The 16,241-nt window shown below is 45.7% G+C and overlaps 1 protein-coding gene across 8 annotated transcripts in view; it reads left to right on the forward strand.

The window, feature by feature from the left end:
• The window catches only part of LOC124305314 (uncharacterized), a 167,726-nt gene that overhangs the window by 111,655 nt on the left and 39,830 nt on the right, over positions 1-16,241 (forward strand). Inside the window, exon 1 of one of the 8 annotated variants that reach the window (XM_046764584.1) lies at positions 12,357-13,726. The exons of the other annotated variants lie outside the window; for them this stretch is intronic. Coding sequence (XP_046620540.1) covers positions 13,697-13,726 — 30 coding nt within the window. The 5' untranslated portion in view covers positions 12,357-13,696. Of the gene's footprint in view, positions 1-12,356; positions 13,727-16,241 lie in introns of those variants that run through there. 8 annotated transcript variants of the gene reach the window in all.

Consider the following 16,241-nt stretch of genomic DNA (forward strand, 5'->3'; position numbering starts at 1 on the left):
ATTTCCACCGACTCCATCCCCTTTTCAAAAAAAAAAAAAAAATAAATAAATAAACAAATAAATAAAAACATCATCCGTAAATGGCTGGTAGACTCAAACTCGTGCACGTTCCAGTTGGTCACTCAATTACTACTCTCGACTGGAAATTTCATGCAGTATTGCGGTACGAAGGTAACCAAGGATCTCGTGTCTATCCGTCCGTCTCTGTCCGTCCGTTCAATGCATCGCGTTTTCTACGGAACCTCTCAAGGGATGAAGGAAGGACGGAAGGAATGACTGACGAGCATCTCGCACAAGCAGCTTCGGGTTAATTCCGCAAGACTCGCCCACTGTGATACCCGGGACAAATTACTCTAGCATGGAAATGGTCCTTACTTGGGCTACATCATCCGCAATTTGGACAGTCCCAAAAAGTTTCTTGTTCTCCGCATTTCGAGCCCGGGATGAAGCTCTGAGACGAAAGAGGACGAAGATTGGGGAAAAAAGGTAATTCCTTTCGCATTCGAAATATCCCCAGAAAGTGGCGTGAAAGTGACATTTGGACCAGCAGCTTGTGTACCGAAATTATGATAATGGATTTTCCTCTGAGGCTCATCCCGCCTTAAGCTCGTTACTGCGAAGGCCCACGGTTATAACGTCTGAATTATTCATCTGTGGAAGAATTATCATCGTCATCATTTCTATGTGCATATATTTTTTCTCCTTTACGGTCACACTCGAGAGCAGGAAAAGCTCTCAACCTGCTGGGTAGGTACGCGGAATTTCGCGGTGCCAAAGAACTTCTGATATTTGAAACGACTTGTAGACCGGCATAATTCGAGGACGAGCTTTAAGGCATCGGCCGAGGCTTCTGCAATCGGTGTTACCCTTGCAATTTCTCCGTCCAGTGAAGCGTGGTCCTCTGATTCGAGCTTTCGAATTCAGCTCGGTATAAACCACAAACGTGCGGGGGATTTCTGGGAGGAGGAAAACTTTACGAAGTACATCGTGGCGTGAAATTTTAATCCACTCGACGCGCCTCTCGCTTTTCTTCCTTTCCTCCTTTCCTCGTCCTCTTACCTTTGCCCGGCTCTTTTCACCCTCTCTTCATCGCCCCTTCTTTGAGAGGGATGGATAAAAAGTTGCGAACCAGGAAACAAAAAATATTAGCACGATTACTGCGAAAAGAGGCGTTGCGCCGCGAATCTGCCCCTCTCCGCTTTTCGGGGATTGTTATTTCGCTCTTCCTTCGCCCTTTCTCTTTTCTTCCCGTTTTTCCCCTCACTCAACCTTCTTTTTGGCTCGAAGAAGGAGCGGGAAATGTCTTTCCTCAACTGAAATGTACGACGCTGACGATGAAAGGAGAGTGCCCCGTAAAAAAGAAAGCAAATAGAATGTGAAACAAGGCTCTTCAATGCGAAACGTGTTTGCAACGAATTTTTAAGACGACCTATTAGTATCGAAATTTCCGCAAATACGTTTTTCTCACTCTCGAGGCCAGCTTTTGGAGGATGCGGGAAACTTGAAAGCGTGTACAATTCACCGAGAGGTAGATTAGAAATAGTTGGGGAAACTTGCAGCAGCAGAGTCGAGACGGCTGATTAATATCCACGGCGTAATTACCACTCCACCGTCGTGCACCGCACTCGGTATCCAACTATTCCAGCTAGACAATTCTCTGCAACTGTTGTACCGATGTGATTGTTCAAAGACAAACGTACGAGTCACGAGACAACAGTGAACTTGGGTACAAGTCGTGTCGTTTCATTGGATACAGAAATATGCGTTGTTGATTATCAACTGACAAATTTCCTGCCGGAGAGAAGATGAAAAATATTTGTAAATCACTGTAAGGGGATAAAAATTCCTCCTCCGGGTATTTTCGCCGAGAAAAAGTAACGGACGTAATGGAAATGGATGAAAACGATTGGTGGAAAAGCAGAAGGTGAGGGGAAAAACACGAGGAACAATGAACAGGCGGAAACGGAAGTTATGAAACGCGGTAGGAACCGCAAAGTTTTGAGGAATGTCGGAGAAGCGTCTGGTGCAGGACTCGCTCGTAACTGTCGCAAACCTCCGGATGAGATATGGTGAGCATTTCGTCGAGCCGACGGAGCCGAAGACAGCCCTTGCTTGAAGGATGATAAATATTCCGAGAGAACAATTTACATCCCACTTTGCAAGGAGAAATCCCCATGGTACCAGGGTCCAAAATTCCCTAGTCCCATCCCCGTCACGCGGCGGCTGCCGGCATACCTTGTCGTCCTCGGAGATCCTTTTCAAGGGTTTTCACCCCCCGCATCCTGCAGCCAGCCATCCAGCCAGCCGGCAACACTCGAGTCCCGCAAACTATATAATATCCACACTCGGAGCTGTCAGTTTGACGTTTTACCAAATTGCCAAAAACTTTTCATCCCTCTTGCCTCTGCGGACAGGCAAAAGATACCGCATCTCTTTTTCAACCCTTATACGCACTCTCGTCGGTTCGCTGGTCCGGCGATCAGCGTAATCGACCTCATCCAGACCCCGAAAGCTCCATTAACAAGTTGGAAATCGCGAACGATCCGGAAATGTCGCCTCGCCTTGGTTTTCCTACATTTTTTATAACCACGTCGCGAAAGTGGAAGGAAAGTGTCCGTCGGTTCCAACTTCGCACGGAGGAGCTACTGATCTTAGCGAGGCGAGCGATTGCCTGGCGAAAAAATCATCATTTCACGAATACGTCGTATCCCGACCCGCATGGACGTTTCGAGAACCAGCTGCACCTGCTTTCGGCCACCACGTAAGGCAATCGCTGAAAAAATCCGGTCCAACAACGGCGAACAGCCAACCAGCGATACGGATCATGCGGGCATTTGGCGCCGTGCGTCGATTAGGTTTGACGACCGAAATGGCAAAACCATCGTACGTGTCAAAGTCGGATGGACTCGGATGCGGGATCATTATGTTCCGGAGTCGTTGGGGTGTTCTTTAAGTGGTGGCGATTAAAATTATTCTTCGTCGACCATTCTCTTCTCAGTCCTTTTATCAGAGGATCGAAAACGTTTAAATTAAACTTTTCTCTATGGAAGAATATTTTTTGCAAGGAATAACAGTGTCGACTCGGTGTAGGATGGCGTTTTATTCTTCATCCTCGAAGCACGCACCGTGGTTCCTGATGCTTGGCACCGTAAGGAGAAAAGCATTTGCCGGATTAAATTTCGCGGGGATGACAAGAGAGGCTAGATGCCACCGACGTTTCCTCGTTTATCCTTATACGGGACCTATTGATCAACGCTGGGAAAGATAACGCGATATATCAATATATATTTCCTGGGTTAGGTGGGCATGGTTTGAAAGGCGAGAAGTGAACTGAATTCGAAGGCGTCGAAGATGAATAAGAGGGAATCGGAGTAAGGCCACCCTCCAGGAGGGGTGGAGGCGTCACGACGGCGCCAGTAGCTTCCCGTCTCCGTGTTTTCTCCCCTCTTGCCTCTTTCCAGCGCCGGCTGACGTCGGGACGTCAAATTGCAGACGTTGGTCATCAGCGTTAAAATAACGGGAAGTAATCGCCGGCGCGTTGAGGAAACACAAGAAAAATAAAAAGTAAAAATCCTCGCCCGCTTGCCGGATAACGAACCCCGGTAGCTCCCGCGAGAATGAGTTTGCTCTTCCAGTTGAATATTTTCTTCGAGCCCGCGAGTCCGCGGTATTCGCGCGGCATTCCTTTATTCGGAATTCAAATCCCGGCGCCGTTTTTCCGCTCTTTCATTCCGGTATTTTTCGTTATTTTTCAACGAAACTTTTTAACGGGTTAGGAGGGCCAAGCTACGCGTTTAGTTTTTAGTACCGCCATCCAGTGGGGCAGGACGATGTTGAATGGCGCGACACGTAGCCGGAGAAAAGGGTCCGTTGACGAAGGGTCGGTCGATGCATGTCCTACCGGGTTTCGAGATATTTCGACAGGGCTGCGCACAAAGCCTGCCTAATGGATTTCGAACGCAACTTCGGTCCCCGGGTTTCAAGCTGGCCAACAACAATCCACTGCAGTTAATTCACGCGAATCCACCATTGTACTCGTACACACACTCCTGCAACCGGTGGGTACGCGGAATGTAATTTTCGACGCCTCTCACGCTAACTAACACCCTTCAAAACGTCCTTTAACTTTGGTTATCGAGCTGAATGCACCATTCACCCATCGGTAACGCAATTCCCATCCCATCCACCCCCACTCCCCGTCGCTCATCCACCTCCTCATCACGCTTCGACGTGCGGTACATGCTGCACACGACAATCCGACACGCCACGAGATGCCTCCGTATTGAAAAAATCCATTGTCCCGTACCGCTGTACCTACCATAGCTGCCCAGAGTCTATCATCCCACGATGGTCTAATCGCATATCTGTTTATTTTACTCCATCGCGAGAATTAGGATGAATCTCCCAATTATTGACCCATTTATTTTCCAAAATTACAAATTGACGGCACAAATTTTGAATTTGCCGATGAGTAGAAGGTTAGACACCTCAAATTTATTTTTTGGTAATTATAGAACCAAAAAAGGTCAATAACTGATACACTTACCTTACTTGGAAGCCGTCAATTTTCATCGTACATTAAACCAGGAGTCAATTTTTGTTCACATTATTCCTCGTCGAAGTGATATGTATAATTAGAACATGATAGAAATGTGTTCAACGTTCAAGATTACTGGGACTCCTGAACGATTGCCGACCGTTTGACTACTTTTGAATTTCTGTTTCGAGGGCGGAGACGCAAGGTGCAAGCTTAAAGGAATTGGACAAATATTTTCGTTTACAAATTTGCTTTCGAACGGAATTATTTCGTAGTCTGTGTAAGTGTTTGGTGGCTTCCACTTTAGGGATTTTCACCTTTCTGCTAAGATTTATTGGAAAGTTATTGCATTCACTCATCGTTAATTTGTACATTCTAACCAATTCAGAGTGATTCTTGCTACTTTACAACTGTTTAATGACTATTTCAGGAATGGAAAAAGATAAAACTCTGAATTTTTTCTCGAAATAACCATCGTTCGCATATCCCTTAGCCTGCACCTCAGGTAGACGCCGATAATTTGTGCGTTTTTATGGCATTCTGACAGTTTCTGACTTTTTATTTCACTCCCTGAGGAGAGGAAAAGGCGACAAAGCATTAGGTATCTGTTCCCTCAACGGAACCATGCATGTGTGAACATTTTTTTTTCTCCTCTCACTCCCCATTTCTGCTCCGCTTTATTTACCCACGATCCTCACCTTTCTATCACGCATCTCGGGCCTCAGCCAGCGTCTATTCAGTGTATCTCCATTCGGCACTATTAATTCTTTTCAAATTCAACGTCTCCTCGAAAACTCGGAAACCGAGTGCAAACTCCTGTTGAAGTCGTAAAAGTCAGACTAAGCCAGCTTGCGCAGGCTGGATCCTGGTCCCGGTTTGCCAGCGTCAAAGCTTCGCGGGGGTCAAACAACAAAGAATTGGATGATCCTCCAGGCTCTCAGAGCCCTCGTCCTGACTGAACTTTACTGGAAATAAAATATTTATCGATTCCAAACCAGCGCACCGCGGGGGATTTTCACGCTCTGCATTGTAAGAATGACCGGCAGTATCCTTCCAACGAATTATCAGCGCTCACCGCCTCTGCTCATCGACCTTCGATACTCTAAGCCTGGTCTCTTTGCACTTGGAAAGTGGTCACCAATCGATATCGCGTCAAGTTCACGTTTCACTCACAGAGACTCAAAGGCGTGGATCAATTAATTCCGCAACGGTCAACCTATTCCGTGTCGATTAGTCGAGCATAAAGGAGTCGTCCGGGCAAGCATTCCTCGCTTCGCGAATACATCTCAACCACTGTACATATCGTAATTCGCCATTCTATCAGCTGCTCGCGCACCCCGGTCTTTAATCAATGTGCAAAACATAGGTGCGGGAACCGCGGGAATTATTTGCCTGCCGTTCGCGAAGCGCGAGGGTCTCGATTTCTCCCCTTATATATACCATCGTTGGATTTCCGCATGCCTACTGTCCTCTCAGTTCACGAATAGGGCGTGTTTCGGGCTCGTCGGCAAATAAAGGGTAGAACGAGACCGTGCAGCAGTAGCAGCAGCAACAGCAGCAGCGGTGACCCGGTGAAACGATGTTCACTCCTTCCATCCGCTCGGCGATTACCACTCGATGCGAAACATGGGGGGTGGAAACGCAATGCGGAGTCGGATCATGGTTCTCGTATTTCATGAGGCTAGAAGAGTTTCCGGTCCGGCAGGCAGCTTCCACATTCACCGGCGGATCTTCGTCGTTCGATCGTCGATCATCGCGATCCACGTTCAGGGCATCGGAAATGCGGACGTGTATAGATCAATCCAGATTATCCTCCCGCTTATGGGATGCATGCTAATTACCGCCGACACATTCGACCCCAAATTCGGATCTACCGTTTTGCCGCGGGTCGAACCCCCAACGAGTGAAAACGTCCGTGGGTATTTCGTGCAGGCTTAACCGAGAAGAGGACACCACTGGGCTGCTGGACACTCGAACGTGCGAACGTGCCGCCAGGATCAATTCAGAGCTTTGGGCTCGTCCGGACTTTCTGGTCTACGAGTTGGGTCCGATGCTACGTGCCGAAGGTACGCTTCGTAATTCCCGATATGCCGACAAGTCGACGTGGAAATATTACTCGTCATGGATTATGGGTAGCAAGCAGTACATCGTTTCAGCATCACCGCCGATTGTATTGGATCGGCAATGGTTGGAAACCGTGAAACTTGGAAGCTCATGGACCTGAAGTTGCCATCGATGGAGTTTGAATAACGAATCGAACAATTACGAATACTGATTTACGGTAATGAAGGAACGGGTCGTCAAGATTATGTTCAACACTAATTCGTGATTGCAAGGCTTTAGCGGCTTGCGTAAGAAACGCGGTGACAGTGGCAATTTGCGTTTTATATCATAACATTATTCTAGATCGATGAAAACTTTGGATACGTAGAATCATCCGTGTTTACACCAGACTCCGAATCTGCGCACTTTTGAGTCACCTCGTACTCGGTGACCGTGATCCCCGGGTGATTGTGGGAGCTTGTTTAACGTATGCAAAGTCACACAAAGATCGCGCAAGCACGACGCTGTGGTCTCTGGCCAACGTAGATATGCAGTGACGGTAAATAGCGTGAAAATTATCCGAAAAGTGTGTACAGCCGCGGTGAGATTTCTACGCGAAACATTAGTTTCCTTCTTCATTTTTCATCACCCTGACGATTGTCGTTCGAAAATCTTACTCCGAATTGCAAATGGTCTAGAAAAATCGTTCAGCCTGTCCAAGCTCCTTGGATTTCCACGAGGATTAAGTCAGTAGCGTTACAGTAACGATTAATGTTTAGGAAAAATCGGAAAAAAATACCTGGCACCTTTAGGATTGTCTGAAATTTTATAAATCCGTGATAAATGAAACATACTCATATATTTCGAAAGGTAAACTCTTTGAAAGTCACTAGGAAATTGCACAATGATGATTTTTTACACGTGACATTTCGTTACGTTAACGTTACTAACTTCAGCCACATGGATTTTCAACGCTTATTACGTGCATGCGCAAAGCCGACAGTTTTTTTTTTCAACTCTTTAGATGTAACATTACTGCAGCAACGCAGCTCAACCCGCAGTGAAAGTTGTCTCGGCTGTGTAGGATTCACAATGAAAGTCGACGCGTCTGCAGCAGAAAGCGGATCCGTCGCCACGACAACCGTCGAAAGCCGCGCTTCAGAGTTGAATGATATCAAAGTGCTCTTGACCTTGGGAGCCAGCCGATTATGGATCTCTTTGTGAGGCTTCAAACTGGCGCTGAGGTTGAAATGCACCTTTAGAATATTTCGATGTACTTGTGTATACATGACGTACGTATATCGCGTGTCTAATGGCATAAGGACGCGTGCACCGTTATACGAACTTTTACCACGCGTAAAGGCAAAAAGGCGTATTTTTTCCCCATTTGTATTTATGCGGAAAACCTAACGGAAGGTACCTTGAAATTGATAAATTTATCAATTGACGGTATAAAGTCGTAAGTACTGTCGGTTATGCCCTTTCATCTCGAACTTTATGACTTATTTATACATATAGTTTATGACGAACTCGTACCATTTACAAATGTGATAAATAAAAACAAATTTTTGTGCCGAAAGAGCGTGTCGACAAAAAACTTTACTTTACGAAATTCGCATTGTTGGCGCATACGTCCTTATATACACCATTGGACAGCCGATATTTTCTTCTGATATCACATCCCCGATAGAGAACGATCGAAGGCGCACGGGTGAATTAAATTCACCGAGAATAAGGAATCCGTTGAAAATCTGAGATGACGATACCAACCGAACTCTGAAACCGACGCATGCACGCGCTCCAATAAATAGAAGACGACGGCCTTTCTGGCGGATGGATGGGACGCGGAGTCCCTTTCTGTCCTTTGTGACTGTAAAGAGGGAGATAAGGTATGCAGCTGAGAATAGTGGAGAGTCTGGGATGAGAAGAAGAGAGGGCGAGCCGCGAAAGAGCGGAATAGGGGGATCGCATATTAAATTGTTTGCCTCCCAGAATGTCTCCGACGTCGGCCGGTTTCGCTTTCGTCTAACGTAGGGCGAAAAGGTCTCGTGGCAGTTCTGATATTGGCAACTTGTTAATACACTTTAATAGCGGCGACGCCCGTCGTCGCCCTCCGGCGTCGTCGTCGTTCTTACGCACCATCAGGGGCACTCGAGGATCGATCGTAGAAATACGCCAGACAATACAGCCGTCCGCACAGGGAAGATCCTTGAATTTACGACTGTAACGAACCGCGTCCTGCCGTCGACGGATCCTCGCCATCCCTTCTCGTCCGACCAGACTTTCGCCAATTAATTAATCCCGGCTCCGATACCATTCGGGCCAAACGCCTCTACCGTTTAATCGAATCCTCGCCAAATCCGCCGCGCGTTTCGATTCAAACGCGGAAATGATCAAGTTGAATTTCCATTGAAAGGACTTGATTGTCAACGGAAAACGTCAGGGGGGGGGGGGGGGGGGGGGGGATTTTCCAGCTTCTCAACTTCGGTTCCACTGTTCCTCGTGAATTTTTCTTATCTGCATACGGAGTCCTGTCCCAGGACTCTCGCTTAACCCTGAACCAATTCCACACCGAGGATTATTGAACCCTGCACAATCCGCGTCCGATTTCATTTTCGTCCACGTGGTCGAAGGGTCTCGATTTGCGGGTAGGAGAAATCTATCCTGAAATCGAATCACGCAATAGCGAAAGTGCCTCATACCTTCCATTCGCGTCTAGACGACTGCTGCAGCATACGACTGGATGCAAGAGATGGGTTTAAGCTGGGTCGAAGTGCGCTGTGACGGGCTCTGAACTCGAGACCGAGACCCTCGATGCTGCCGGGTTACGAGGACGAAGCTAGTAACGTCATTCTAACATTGCATGTTTGGGACAACTCGCTACTTCGCATCTTCAGGATCGTCTGATAAATTTGATAAGCAACGATAAAGAAAAGATACTAATATTTTTTAAGGGCAAATCCTTGAAAGTCGTTCAGAAATTATTACCGTCACAGTAATGATTTTTTTTCTGTGACGTTTCGTTACGTTAACCCTACTAACTTCAACCTCGTGCAGGGTTCGTTTCGTATCGTCTCTGACGCAGCTTGCCTTTGAATACGTTAATTAATGAAATCAATTAACAAATCGTTTAACCAAGCACGCGGCTCTTTTCACCCCCCGACTTCACGAGCCTCGTTCTTTGAACGTATTCGGTACACGACCTTTGCTCGTGTATGTATAACATGTTCGAGTTGGTCGAACGCGGCAGGTGTGTCCTGCATGTGCGATATTTTATACGGCTGCAGGAACGAAACCAATTAGGCATTGTTACGTACGGCGAGAGAATGGAGCCAATTAGAGAAAATATCACGTAATTTGTGCTTTTTTCATATTTAATTCTCTCTCCCTCTCTCTCTCTCTCTCTCTCTCTCTCTCTCTCTCTCTCTCTCTCTTTATATATTACTTTTTTTCTTCAGCCAATTCGACGAAATGCAGCACGAGATATTTAATTGTTTTGCGAAGTGACAGAGCTGGGAGGGAGCGAGGAATCCAAGGTGCAGGAAAACCTTGAGACGCACTTTACGACTATTGCTGTCAAGCGTATATATAAGGTATAAGGGTTGCAGGTCGCTCGTCCGACGACCCTTCATTCGTCCTGATTGCCAGAGTAAATTATATCACGAGAGGTGCATACCTCCCTCGAGAAATTCTCATACCTTAGACCGTGCGACGAGGCTTGGCTAGATTTGGAATATTTGCCTAAAAGCGTTTCACCGAAACATTTGAGATTCGCCTAGACCCGGACTAATTTGCTACCATGACGTACAAAAAAAAATTTGATTTCGTTACAACGATCCTCGCGGCGTGTTACTTGGTGGCAGAAAATGAAATGTCATCGTGAAAGTTGAGGGGTCGAGTACTTATCGAAATTATCCACTCTCGATCGTCGCAGATTACGTGAAACGAACCACGTTATCACCGATGGCCAATAACAAGATAGTGTCTGCGAAGGGAATTAAGGCGGTATTACAACGCATGTGCGATTCAGCTGGCATGAATTCCTTATACACAGAACGGGCATAATCTCCATTCCCGAAACGCGAAATCCTCTCTACTAGCCTCTCGGCCACCGCGGAATCACCCGAGTAATTAATTCATAGTTTCGATTGCCCGCCCCTTGGTAGCAGCGGCCTCTGGTAAGGATGTGGAATATCCTTTACCACGGGTGATTCCGGTTATGGGTTTGTGAAAGTAATTAAAATCGGATTAACACCGGAGTCGGGCCGTCGGCTGAGATATGCGTGACGATCCGGTTATTTTTCCTCCTACTTTTCCTCCGACCGACGCGATGTGCTCGCTCTCGGTGTATTTAACGCGGGGTTAATACCGACCTACAAATTATGGCGCGATGCCAGATATGCGAACGTCATTCATGCTGCGCCAGCCGACCGCCGCTCCGCATGCCCAACGGTATTTATATGTGTACGTCAACCCCGCGAGTCACGAAGGGGTTGCTTTATATACTCCCGTACACAGAGACTGACGTCACCGACCCCCATGGCGAAGAATACACGACAACCATCCCTGCCCAGCACGAAACAATAATTTCTTCTCAACTCAAAATGCGCAGTATAAATCGATGGACGATTGGCTCTTGCCGTTTTTTAACTTAGATACCGTTTTTAGCCGAGTTTTCAGAGGTGAAAGAAACGTTATTGCAACCAAACCTGGAACTGATTAGATTTTTGGTTCAAGGTGTCAGATCAGCGAAATTTAAATTTGGCGTCTTCAATAAGCTGAAAAAAAAAAAACTAAAAACATTTGGCTCATCACGAATTTGAACTTTTTTGGGGTCACCGAGAACGAATCCAAGGTCAGGCTTCCAAACCTTGTAATGTTGGATCCGTTATAGCGGTTCGTTAAAAAAAAAAAAATCGTCATATTTTCATGTAATATCGTATCCGAGGGCTTTCGAATCGTTAATTACGAATCCGAATCCGTACTTTGAAATTCGAATTGGATATTATTCTTTCTTTTCTCTACGAACTTGAAACCTGCAGCATGAGAACGGGAAGTTCGTGGCGAGTCTAAAGCCATTTGTTCCATCAAAATTGAACGTAGATAAACTTTTTCGATATTCTTCAGGCCAGCCTTGTATACATACGTTAAAACATCAACGTTGCGCAGTTGACCCCGGAAGCCAGACGCGTGCTTAAATGTTAATCGGATACCGAGTAAATCCCATTTTTCACGGTGTACTGAAAATATATTCATGCATCTACATCCCGCTGTATTTCGCGGCAGTTACGCGACTCGCACCTTTCCGACACTCACGTGCCACGTGTAAGTTTCACACCAGCTTTTACGAAGCATCGAGGAATGACATCCAGTGCGATTCGATGACCCGTGTAACACGTGAACCATATTCACTCGCAGATTCGTTCATCCCTTGCGTATCCACGGAATCGAGCGGCGTGTTTCTCGTCGTTTAAAACTGCGGCGCAAAATTTCACGAAAGGAACGGGTGTACCTATAATACCCATAACAACGAGGCGTCGCGGCGCTTAAAGCTCGACGCAGGCGCGTCGCATGGCGTCTGGGGGGATGAGTGAGTCACGGCGCCGCGATGCCGTTCACTTTCGACCAGCCAGTCAGCCGGCGTCCCCTAACCGTGATGCACACGCTCCGAAAATCTTTGTCCATGGATCGTATGCGTGGTTCGGTCACGTTCCAGCTTTGTTGACAAGCGTAGTTGTTTGTTTTTTTTTTTTTTTTCATCCCCCTTGGCTCGATGCACGATCGGTCGAATGTCACCGCATACGTTCGAAACGCGGCGGGCACTTCGATCGGGGAATCAATCGGTTGGCGAGATATTCACGCAACTTTCACCCTCGGCATCCCCTTCCCAACGAACATGTGAACGCGGAGTGAGATCCTTTTTCCCTGCTTTTCGTAAATAGTCTGTACGTACGTACAACGTATGTCAATGTTTTTATAACGTCGTTTAACGGATCTTAACGTAAACACTATCGTAACATATTACTAATCTACGTTTCTGAGGTATTCGTTGTATACATGTATACATGTTTATATTCTTATACCCGACGAAGCGTTGATTAGTATAATAACATCGTGTCAGTGTGAGTTTGTCACGTTTCGTAAGTTTTACCCAACTATTGCGTCGCAACCGTTATTTGATATCGAAGATTGTGTAGAATTTTCAAAATAAACGACCGCGTAATACTATTTTTTATAACGTCACTTGTACCCGATGTTCGTTGTATAAACGCGGTGATAACAACATTCCACAAATGTGAGAAGTAAATCAATTTGTACGGTGTTCCACGATACGTGGATCTACACGGTGGTGAGTTATTAACTGTGAATAATTGAAGCTAAAACACGAGGATTACGATTGGACGATATTTGTATCCTGGAACGGTGCGATTGTACGAGATTTTTTATCTCAGCGACAACAAGTCGTGCAACGCGGATCCTGGAGAGAGACCGAAACCGTGGGCTGGTTCATCAGGGAGGGGCGGGTTGGAGTGACGAAGTAAAAACATCTGTTGGCGCGGTGCTTTTTCCACAGTCAATCCGCAGCGGCAACAACGCCGAGAGCAAATAGCGTCGAAAAGATGCCACGAGAGGATACATAAATCGAGATAATCAACGCGCCCTTCCTTCCTTCCTTCCCTCTATCTTACCATATTATCCCTCTCTTCGTTGATCTTCTACTCATCATCCACGTGGTGAATATTGAGAATTTCTTTCGACGAGCGTATAGCGGAAGGGAGAGAGAAAGATACTCGATAAGGGAGGAACTCGTCCGGGGTTTCGTAACGAAGAACGCTGAGTCGCGTGTTTCGAAATAAGAGCAGCTGCGACAACAGGCCTCCACGCTTGGCGCGTGGGCCCCGGTTTTGTCGGCCCCCTCTCTTTTATCCTCCACCCCCTCGACGGCGTCTCAGGGGCCTGCGAGTCCAACGAGGGCGACACGACGCCAGGGTGGCCACAAGGGTGCATCGGTGGGGCCCAGCGCCGAGAGGGGTGCAGAACGCCGCCCCCCCTCAGAGGGGATGCCACGCCACGGACGACCGCCGCCCTCCGAACACCCCCGAGAACCACCGTCCCATGGGCGCCAATCTCACCAAGCAGAGTAGGGTGAGTTTCTGTTCTGTTACGGAAATTTGTCGGACCACCCCCCCTCTTGTATCGAGCAACGGCGGAAGAATCGGCGGAGAGAATTCTGACCAGTTTGAATTGTTTGCATGTTTTTTTTTTTTGTTGCTCCGCGGCATTGGTTTTAGTCTTGTTTCTTGTTTAATCGCAGCAGCGAGCTTCGAATTCCTGTCGTCTTGTTCGGTCGAGAGTTGACTAGAAATCCAATAATCAAAAATGTTGAAACATGTCTGGTAATGTTAGTTTCGATAATGAAAATTAACTCGAATGAAAACAATTTCTAGATTTTTTTTTTAACAAAAATTAATCCAGAGCAAAGTCGAATAACACAGGTTAAGATAATGACAGTTTAAGAAAGAATTATTATAATTGCATTGTTTGAAATTATTGAACTTTGATGTTTCTTTATCCGGTACTTTTGTTCTTGGGCTAATTTTGTACAAAAATCAAAAGAAACAAACAAAAAAGAGTGAATAAGAATAAATTTAAGATATTCGTCAAAAATTATGCTCGCACTTTATAAATAAACTATCATTAAAAGTTTGCAGATCAATGGTTTTCGGACAATTCTTAGGGATCTTGTTGATCGAGTAAAATGAGCCGAAAAGCATTACAATCGGATCAAGGAGGATAGAGTTTAAATAATTTGAACGTTCTAATAATAAAAAAGTTTTTAAAATTGTTGATATTCTTAACTTGTGTTGATCGAATTTTCTCAAATTCATTTCTATAACATGTTAGGGATTTCGTTTCACTTGCGCCACTGTCATTGGCGCAAATAAAGTTGCTGAAAATTTTGACTCTTCCACTTTCATGAATATTTTGTTGAACTTTGATGCCCCCGATTCCTTCTCAACACCACGGCACACAGAATCAATGGCTATCGAGTGTCTCCGTAAGAAAGGAATTCTTGACGTACCGCTCGAGGAGTCGTAATTACACTTCATACATATCTATCGCGGTAATTTTCTCTTTGTTGTTGGAAAGCGCTTCCTCGCTCTCCCAAGCAAACAATTTTTACAATTACACAACGCTAAGTTTATTGTTTTCTAAACAACCGATTACTACGCTTACATGTACCGTTGAATTATTCAAATTCTTAAAGGGATGACAGGCAGGGGACTGTTTAAAGCGATTACACACGTTACTCGATTCGAGTCTTTTCGTTGACTGCAAGCATCAAGGGTGAATCAAGAATTGAATCATCCCTCGAAGCAATCGACCCGAATACAGTCACTGATTTTTAAATCTTTCTTTTTCGCCAAATTACTCGATGCTCTTATTTTGTGAGTTAAAAAAAAAAAAAAAAAAACAAAAAACATACCGCGTGGACACAACTATCTTCCGATAATCCGATTGTGATACGAACTTGAAAATTTTCTATTATGCGATAATACACGCATCGCTTTTTGCGGCGCTTACATACCGCAGCCTATACTTATCGTTCAACTTGAAATAACGGTCGGTGGACGCGAAAGAGCAGAGAAACCGTTGGGAATTCGGCAGCTGGGTTTTCAAAGAACAGGTGCAAATGCGGCTGATCTCTATAACTTTGTTCCCCCTCCCCTACTCCTATCTCCCTACTCATTCCGTGTTTATTTATTTTTATTTTCCTCCTCCCCTCGTCTCGTCTCTTAATCTATTTCTCTCCTACTTTTCTTTTTCCACCCAACATCGCGGCAGAGAAAAACGTGGTCCGAAGTTTACACCGATCGACCAAAGCTCTCCCTACCTTACATCTCGATCGCTGATTCCCAAATCCCCTCGCAGCCTCAACTCCATCTTCTATCCTCTATTTTTCTAGTTCTAAACTTAACCCGATGGCCAGACGGCGTTGCACGTATAGTATACCCGTCTGTACACCTAACCGTGTCTGTATATATGTGTGTAGGTGCAACGGCTGAGTGCAGTAATCCTGAACTTGCAGCTCATCGCGAAGCCCCCTCCGTTAGTATGGCTGGCAACAGCTTATACGTGCCGAGAATTCCAAATCAAGTGAATTTTATTTGCATTATGTATCAAATTGCCACCGTCAACAAGAGCCAAGTTGCACGGGGGGTTGAAAAACCCCGAAGAAAGGTAACGGAAAAAAAAGAGAGAGAGAACAAAAAAAATAAATAAATAAAACGCGTGTATGTATATGGAGAATGGACAAAGCGGACCGCGTAAATGATACAGTAATTAAACACTGATTCTTAAATCACGAGAATTGCATGTTTTCAAGATAACGTCAAATGCGAACGAGTACTAATACAATAATGATAATATTTTAATACGATTTCTTGAGGACAAGAAAAAAAAAAAAAAAAATACAAGCATCTCTGCGAATAAGAGACGAATATCTGTTAAAGAGGAGCTGCTGCCGTGCCATGAAACTCCGCATTGCAGCCTCCCACGCAGATTCGATGAGCTGCAGTCGGCAGAAAAGTCGGTGAAAGAGACAAATAGTCGTCGAGAGATGCGGGGAGTTGCAAGTAAGGGAAGGACGAGTAAGAGA

Source organism: Neodiprion virginianus, chromosome 5, assembly GCF_021901495.1.
Source record: "Neodiprion virginianus isolate iyNeoVirg1 chromosome 5, iyNeoVirg1.1, whole genome shotgun sequence".
Classification (NCBI taxonomy): domain Eukaryota; kingdom Metazoa; phylum Arthropoda; class Insecta; order Hymenoptera; family Diprionidae; genus Neodiprion; species Neodiprion virginianus.